Below are 9,120 nucleotides of genomic sequence, written 5' to 3' on the forward strand. Positions count from 1 at the left end.
ACAGCCCTTTGTACTTTATAAAACTAAATTTTTTTCAAAACATTCATAGCATAACTAATAATGCAATTTATGATTATGTAACATTAGAGTTTGTAATTATAAATGTATTATAAAAATTTTTTGTGAACGTATTATTATATGCAAAAATGAAATCATTTCAAATTCTTGAAGAATCAAATGGTGTGTTTAGTGCGCTTAAAGAAATGTTTAAGCTGGTTATCAAAAAATCATTAATGTAATATTAACTACTATGTATAACAATTTTGAAACTGTAATCATTGAAAACTCTCGTTAAACTCTATAAATTCATAACACCTTAAAGTTTGAAGAAGCAACACTTTTTTTTCGCAAAATTTGCAGTTTGTTTCAAGGAATATTATATATATCCTTCATTAAAATTGTTTTAGATTTTTATACAAATAGAACAGTATATTCACAACATCACCTTGTAAGAAACGCAACATATTTATAAAAAAGATCATTCACATAAATGTATGCAACCAGACAGAAATGTTATAAACATTCCAAAAATAATTAAACAATTAAAAATAAATCTTTCAGTAATTTGCAGGAAGACATTTGTTGTTGTATTTATTTTCATCACGTTTATTACTCTAAGATTCTAAAGAGTATTAAAAAATTTCTATCATTAAAACTAGATACTGTAACTTACACTTCAAGGGTTGGGTTGGCGACATTTGGCTTCAACAATTTATTAATTTGAAAAAAAGATCAAAACATTTCATGTCAAATAATTTAATTCTCTTTACTTTATTTTCTTGTCATTAAACAATATCATAAATTACGTTTACTCAGTTTGGATACAGATGTAGTCTGTTTTTGAATTAAATATTTTTCTGAGTTGAATTAAATTAATAAATTATCGAAAGGATTTAAATGACTTTTGAGTCTTGATTCTCGTATTAATTAGGTAGTTTCTTAAACATTTAATACACATAACTTAAATTTGATAAATTAAACACGTGATAATAAATTTTAATTAAACACAAATTTCAATTAAGCGCACAGCAATATTATCTTATAACGGTTTTACATGTTTTAATGAACGCATTCTAATTAAATATGCAACAATATTACCATATTCTAATGTTGTTGCATTTTTAAATGAACGTACATCAACTGAGAATGCAGCAATATCAATTGAGAAGGCAGCTTACATGTTTTAATTAACGTATTTCAATAAAGCATACAGTGATATTATCGTGTGTTAATATTGATACATGTTTAAATGCAATATTTTAATTAAACATGCAGCAATATTATTGCATGCTAATGTCGTTACATGCTTAAATGATGGAATTGTAAGTAAGAATGAAGTAATGTTATGATAATGTTGTTACGTGTTTTAATAAACTTATTTCAATAAAACATACCGCAATATTATGATAAAGTTTCTTCATGTTCAAGCAAACATATTCCAATTAAACATGTACGATAATGACTGTTTTAACATGAAATATATAATAGTATGATTTAAACGTTGCTGTAACTGATTTAGTTTTACGCGCAAATTTAAAACAAATAAATTATATTAATTTTATACTGACACGCGATTATAACTTTCATTGCTTATATATTTACTTATTCATAACAATGTTATCATAAGATTGTATATACTTTAATGAGGAATGCTCACAAGAATGCTAACATTTAATTTTTGATATTTTTTTCGCAAGTATAAAATATACGTTACAAATAAGGCTTCAATAAGTTCTGCATAGTTTCAAAATTAGAACTAGGAATTCTTTTAACGCAACCAATTTTTGTTTAAAGGATAATCAATTCTTCTTATATAATATTACTTTGTGTCATTTGAAAAGCAATATTTAGTATTGACATTTAAACTTTTTATTTTTTAAATAAATTGGGAAGAACGATACCTTATCAGTTAATGCTAAGATATAATTGTATTTTTTTCAAGTCTTAAAAGTAACACATTCTTAAAGAAAAAAAAACAGCATTTTTTAAACACTAACCTAATCTTGTCTTAAATGTGTAGTATTTTGGAAAAAAAATTAACAGTAGCTTGAGCAGTTAGACCCGCAAGCGACTATTTGACAATTCAAAAATTTATTGCATATCTTTGTCGTCAGCGGATGTTAGATTAAACAAATTTAAATCAATTTTAAAATTTGTAACTACTATGACCTCCAATGCATTGGTCAGATTAACTTCATTTTTTAGTCAAAAATCCTAAATAAATTTGTTAAGTGCAGGGATTATAATATATTATAATCTTGTACACATTATCTATTATATGATATGCTTAATACAATAAGGGATATGTTATTGGGTGGTTTCCCATTTTTGATATGTATTCAAATATAACAACGCTTTATAGTAATATAAAACATGATTTTATTTTAATCAACAATAAAAAAAATGATTAGTAATTTTTGCAATGAGATCGTAAATTATGCTTTATTTAGTTATTACGATTTTAGACTGATTATGAGTTTGATTCTTTATATCAGTTAATTTATTCATCCTACCATATACAAATGAATATTTTTTAGTAAATTACAGTAAATTGATAGTTTAAAGACTTAAGTATTAAAATAGGTTTTAAATAAGTTTAATAATAGTTATCGGTAGTAATATTTTTAATTTTAAATGAATCATACTATTTTTTATCCATGTAATCAATTATTGCTTTTGTAGCGTATCTAAATATGTTTTTTATTTTATTAATTAATGAATTGTTTAGTTTATATATCGAAATTTTTACACTGCAATTTGAGGTTCAACATTTTCATAAAATTTGAAACACAAATGATTCAATACATAATAATCAATCATCTTACAATATATATTTCTAAAAATAGATATTTCCATGTTGAAATTGATTATTTTTTAAAACTTAAAGTTTATAGAAAAAGCAGAATTTTAATATTTTGTGTTATGATTTTTTTAGATCTATTTTTTCAAAAATTAATCCGCTGTATACTTAATGAAGAAACCAATTATATTTCAGGTAAAGGGGGAAGGATAGGGGAGGTAACAGTAAAACTACGACACACATAATTAATAATGTAGTTATGTACATGAATCACAAAAATTTCTTTGTTGTTCTTCTTTATGCACCATCTGGCTCAGATTATCCCTAGAAATCTGATTGGCTGATGCGTCAATTTACGGGCATTCTTTTTCTTTCTGGCATAACTTTCATTTCTGAAAATTTAAACATTTTAATGAGTAGATATAGAAATTGTAAGCTAGCTGAATAATCCGGCACTTTGCATCAGATAGTAAAAAAAAACGGATAAAATTTTTATAAAATTTTATCCGTATTTTTTTACAGTGTTTTTCCGCTGCACAGTGTTTTTCCGTGTCTGTCCTTTGTTTTTACAGTGTTTTTCATAGTAAAATCCATTTTTACCGTACAAAAAAATCTCATGGGTTTGTATGGGACAAAAATCCAACTGTACCTTAATTTTTACTGTAATATTTACTGACACCCTGTGTGCATCATCCCTAAAATTCATTTTACCGTAAGAACCATTTTTATTGAAAACATTTATACCGCAACTTTTACAGTAATATGTTCACTGATTCAGTAGATATTACAGTAAAAATTAAGGTACAGTTGGTTTTTTGTCCCACATAAACCCATGAGATTTTTTTGTACGGTAAAAATGGATTTTACTATGAAAAACACTGGTATCTTAGTGCGAGTACTTTTTACCGTAATTTCATCAGGAAGTTTTTACAGTGACTTATTTAAAAAAAGTCTCAAGCATTTTCTTATCTGCTTGAAATCTTTAGGCATGTTGCAGTTAGACTAGATACCTCTAAGACACGAAATAAAATATATATCAGCAATAATTTAATTAGCTTAATTTTATTTAAATTAGCTTAATTTATTTAAGACTTATTACTAAGTAATAAGTCCAGAAATACCAAACACTTATTATAACTAGCGTAACACTTATTATAACCAGCGTAAACACTTATTATAACTAGCTTTATTCAATGTTCAATGCAACAACCATAAGTTATTCTGAATTAAAAGTTTTTAGTCCTGATAAGCCTAAAGGCATGTGAACTAATTGTAAGTAACCAGATCAGGCAGATTAAAAAAATACTGAGGACATTTCTAATTAGCCTGGCTCATTGCAAAATACTGGATATAAGTTTGAAGTCAACAAATTCAAAGCCTCAAACCACAAAAATACATTAGCAATGCGGAAATCGGAAATTTGTAAGCCTAAATTTTTATTAATAAGGGAAATAAACAATAGTGTTCTCATTTCCTATGTTTTAGATGCGATGTTTTATCATATTGAAGAAGCATTTATATTCAAATATCTAGCGTAATTGACAAAAAACTTAAATAATTCGAATAATTGCAAATTACGATAAAATTACAAATATAATTTAATATTAAAATAGGTATAATGGCACTCATAGTAACATAAGAAATATACATTAAATATTTTGTGTGTTACAAAGAGTTATGATACATTGATAATAAATTAATTAAATACTAATAATAAATTAGTTAATTACTAATAATAATATAAGTAGTATGTGTAATAAATTGATTATTTTTATTAGTTATGAAGAATTTGCATTAAAGGAATCAGCATTAAAAGTACACAAATAGCATGCTTATAAATTAGTACGGAATATTTTTAAGAAAAATGCTTTAGTAGGTTAGTGTCACAGGGCATAAGAGAATTAATAACATCATAATGATCAGATTAATTACATTTCAGACGATAAATGTACTAAAAACAAAACAAAAAAAACATTCCCGCAGTGTTGAAAACTTCATTAAAATTACATTGTGAGCATAACATAAGAGATATGATAAATAACAATAAACTACTCTTATAAAACAAGGTACCCTGAGTATTCAAACTATGAAAAGGACTACACATGCTCAGAACATATTTTGTTCCCCCTATTTTGTTATTCTACTTCGTTTAACACGGCTTATTAAGGTCTACGCTCTTTCTTACGACCCTATTATTCCAGCGACCCTTCTATTCCAACGACTATTACATAAAGACCCGTTTTCCATCACTCCATAGACGCAATATTAATAATGCCTATTAAAACGTCCGAACTGAGCCATTCATTCAACAATAGAGACCGACATTAAGTTTCATTTATTTTTCTCATTTCTGAGAAAATCAATTGTTTTGAGCGTGTAGTATATCTACCACTACAAAAATATAATTCCAATTCACTAGTATATAAGGCATGTTAACTCGATTCTATGGAGAGGTACCTTCTCATGGATGAAGTTTGACATTGTCGATATCAACTCTCCCCACATTGGTGAACTTCGGACATGATGTGAACACGCCTATCTTGACAGTAGCGCCCACTTTGTTATAAACACGCCTATCTTGTCAGTAACGCCCACTTTCATATGAACACGTCTATCTTGACAGTAATGCCCACTTTGATATGATCACGCCTATCTTGACAGCAACGCTCACTTCTGTCTGGAAACGCCTACTTCGATGGATGCTACACATTTAACCGTTGACTTTGCTACTTGTGACTGCGACATTATCCACCTCCTCGCACTGTTGCTACTCAGTCTCGTCTCGAACACGCACAACGTCGGCTTGCATACACTCGACTGCTAACGGCAACACAGAAGCGACTACGACCCTGAAGTTAATACACCCCTCACATTCAGCACTCAAAAAGTACGGGGATCTTAATAGAGCTCTCCCGGCTTTTCACAAAAACTGCAATGAATCAACTAGTGGTGTCTGCTCATCGAATTCTATCATTATGGTGGAGGAGTACTGCAGTGTATCTACCACTACAAAAATATAATTCCAATTCACTAGTATATAAGACATGTTAACTAGATTCTATGATGGGGTACCTTTTCATAGATGAAGGTTGACATTGTCGATAACAACTCACTCCCAACAAGCTTTTTTAAGACAACATGTTTCCTTTCAAAAACAGTAATTTCAAGACAAATTTCGAACCTCTTATTTTTATGTAACCGTACTATCTTTTACTTAAGTGAAGTTCTACTTTACAATACTTTAGGTTTTAAAATAAAGGATGAGTGACAAGACTCCCTTGCTTTTATTTTGGGCGGCTGAGATGCAAATATTAAAATGAAATATATTTTACATTATTAAAAGTCAAAAGAGAAGCCCTCATTTGCTTCACTTGAAGACGAAAATCACGAAATCGTCCTGACGGCAAGGGGGTTCTAACACATGATCTCTATAGCTATTTTACGTTAGTACTGTGTCAGTACGGGTTGGGAGCGAGATATTTATCACAAGCCATTGCTGGGATTCGAACTTGGATCGAGAGTCAATCCTCATAGGGAGTCGAGCTCTCTATCCCCTGAGTCAACGCAACTCTCACTTGTTCATTAAATAGATTTTGGATTAATTAAATTTCATTGTATCCTCTATCCCATTTTTTTTATTTGTGAGAAAAACCCAAGATGTCAAAAAACATGCAGATGTATTAACACATCTAACGACAAAGGTTCCAGTCTATATAGGTTTCAGACATTTGTGATGTATATCTTTGAGTTTAATCTCCTTCTTAAAGTATGGACCAATTTAAATATATGTCTACAGCAAACTCGGGGAAAATGTAGTAATTTAAAGTGAAATATTTTATAAGACCAAACGTTCTCGTCAACACGCCTATTCTAAATTTTCGGCAACCAATAGCGAGTTGAAATTTCAGGAACTGCCATAAAGAATCATGTTAATACAGTTTAATGGACAAAAATGACGGGTGCCTTCCAACAATATAGTGAAACATACTGATGCTTCATTTTCGTTTAATTTGTTTTATGTGTCGTATAAAAATAAGTAGAATATATCAGATACATTATATCTTTAAACACATACCAATTAAAAATATATTAATTTTTATTATTGGAGGAAAGGAATATTAAAGATTTTTGAAAAAGAAGATTTCTGTAAAAGTAGTGTTACAGTTTTCTTCGATGTAAACGCATTTGTAAAATCCCAAGTTAGTGGCTCGACAGACAAAAAAAATAATATTTTTTCTTATTAAGTTTAAACATAGCTTAATTCATATATAACTGTTCTGAGCAAATTAAGTGATTTACAAGTAGTGGTGCCATCTATTGAGGAAGATTTACTATTAATGATATCTTTAATATTCTCATCTCGAACATCTTTTAATTTTTAAATCATCTTTTAATTCCAAACCCTCAATATTTCAAAGGGACATTTCTTATTTCATTCTGTTTTGTGCGTAAAAAATGAAACTTGGTACAGACAAATTTTAACACAGTTACATCAAAGTCGATACCCTTTACAAACTTTTCACAGAAAAAAGTGTAAAGAGATATAAGTTTTTTTTTCTATTTAATTTTTTAAATCTATCACCTACCCTAGTGAAATTAGTGCATAGGGCAGGGCGGTAGTGTGCAGTACTTCCTTTCAATCTTAGGACCGCATGCCGCTCCATTGTACTTGGGCGGAACTTTAACCGTCTTCGTCCTCTGTTGCGTACCACCTTGACCGCACGACTTGGAACAGGGTGTCCATTCTGACCATGGGTTCAGTAGACAGTCTACGGCTAAGTTATTGAATTAATTAGCTTTATTGGCATGCTGCACATATTGGCTTGCTGGAGAGTAGTTTTAAGCAATATTGACAATATTATTATTCAATATTGTTTGATTGACAATATTATTTCCGTAAGTTCCCGAAAATTATAAATCCATACGTTAATTTCATTTTTAGGATGCATTTTAAAACTTTACATTTTCTGAAACTGAACTTTAAAAATGACTGTGAAAAAAAGGGAATGAAAAAAAACGACTCTGAAACTAAGTTTATTGACAATCGATAAATATCTCAAGGAAAACTAATGATTATCAGTTTATATAGTATATATATACAGCGTTTTCTGTCCTGAACCTTGGCAAAATAACAATTAAGTCAAATTAAAGTGCGTAATAATTTTTTAATACTGTTTTTTTCTTAGAAAGCTTCTCACTTCTCGGTTGAACGCAACTATCGAAAACGGTGGAGAAGGAAAATTCTAAACATGCTTTTAAGAAACATTATTTTACTTTCCCAAATAAAATTAAGATATATTTTTATTCTATTCAGTAACATCTTTTGGTACACGAAAAATTTTTAAACTTTTGGTTTCAAATTTTTGGCACACAAAAAATTTTTTGGAACACGATCAAAATTTGAGATATAAAGCATACGTCATTTTAGATTTTCTGTTATTAATTTTTTCTGTCAATTTTTTTTGCCAATACAACTCTACAATCAGCAGTTTCTGAAATGTAGTTATATGGTATAAATTTCCTGTTTTCAGATTTTTTACAAGTATTTATGTTTTGTGCAATTTACTTGATAAAAATTTTTTAACATTTGGCTTTCATCAATATAAACTGTACTGAAAATTTAATTTTAAAAATTCTAAAAAACTAAGCAAATGACTTGCTTTAATTTTCGGACTCAAAACCACATGTTGCTTATTTTGAGGAAAATTCGATAGAAGTTCTAAAAATTGTCAAACGCTATTTTTCCCATTTTAATGAAGTGACCTCTTTACTTCCTATCTCTTTTGAAAGGTAATGTAGAGTCAAATATTATTGCATCATAAATTAAGCATGAAAAGAAATTAATAAAAAAACAATAGAAAATGTGACTTAAAATAAAATTTAGAGGTCCTTTAAAATATAATTATGGACAATGCTAATTAATTTACTCTTTAAACAGTGCAGAATATTTTTTCATGTGTGCTAATATATCAAAGTCAAATTTCCTAGACACTAATTTCAAAGTCTTACGGACAAGATCGATTATTTTTAAAAAACATTGTTTTCCTTCTTTTTTGCCAGAAAAATTGCTGTACTCATTTACAAATTTGTTTCTTAAATATATTCTGAAACAACGGGAAATTATAAAATTTAAAAAAATAATAATTTAATGAATATGGAGATGAAAAATTTTAGAAAATTTATATAAGTTACGGTATTTTTCTTTTTTTTTTCTTTTAATACATTTAAGGCTACAATAGACACCAAAATCAATGAATTTTGTTATTGCTGTTTTTGACACTCTTTAAGGTATTTTAACATTTATCATATATATATATATA

At 28.4% G+C, this 9,120-nt stretch overlaps 1 protein-coding gene across 11 annotated transcripts in view; it reads right to left on the reverse strand.

The window, feature by feature from the left end:
• Positions 1-2,355: 2,355 nt before the first annotated feature.
• LOC107437896 (extracellular matrix protein f-spondin) overlaps positions 2,356-9,120 on the reverse strand; it is a 163,144-nt gene continuing 156,379 nt past the window's right edge. For 7 of the 11 annotated variants that reach the window (XM_071186222.1, XM_071186219.1, XM_071186217.1 and 4 more), the window contains 2 exons: positions 7,387-7,575; positions 3,166-3,192 (listed from right to left, as the gene is read on the reverse strand). In XM_071186222.1, the coding sequence (XP_071042323.1) occupies positions 7,397-7,575 (179 nt within the window). In that variant the 3' untranslated portion in view covers positions 3,166-3,192; positions 7,387-7,396. Of the gene's footprint in view, positions 3,193-7,386; positions 7,576-9,120 lie in introns of all 11 variants that reach the window. The other 4 variants (XM_071186225.1, XM_043045881.2, XM_071186224.1 and 1 more) reach the window with 1 other exon arrangement.

Source organism: Parasteatoda tepidariorum, chromosome 10, assembly GCF_043381705.1.
Source record: "Parasteatoda tepidariorum isolate YZ-2023 chromosome 10, CAS_Ptep_4.0, whole genome shotgun sequence".
Classification (NCBI taxonomy): domain Eukaryota; kingdom Metazoa; phylum Arthropoda; class Arachnida; order Araneae; family Theridiidae; genus Parasteatoda; species Parasteatoda tepidariorum.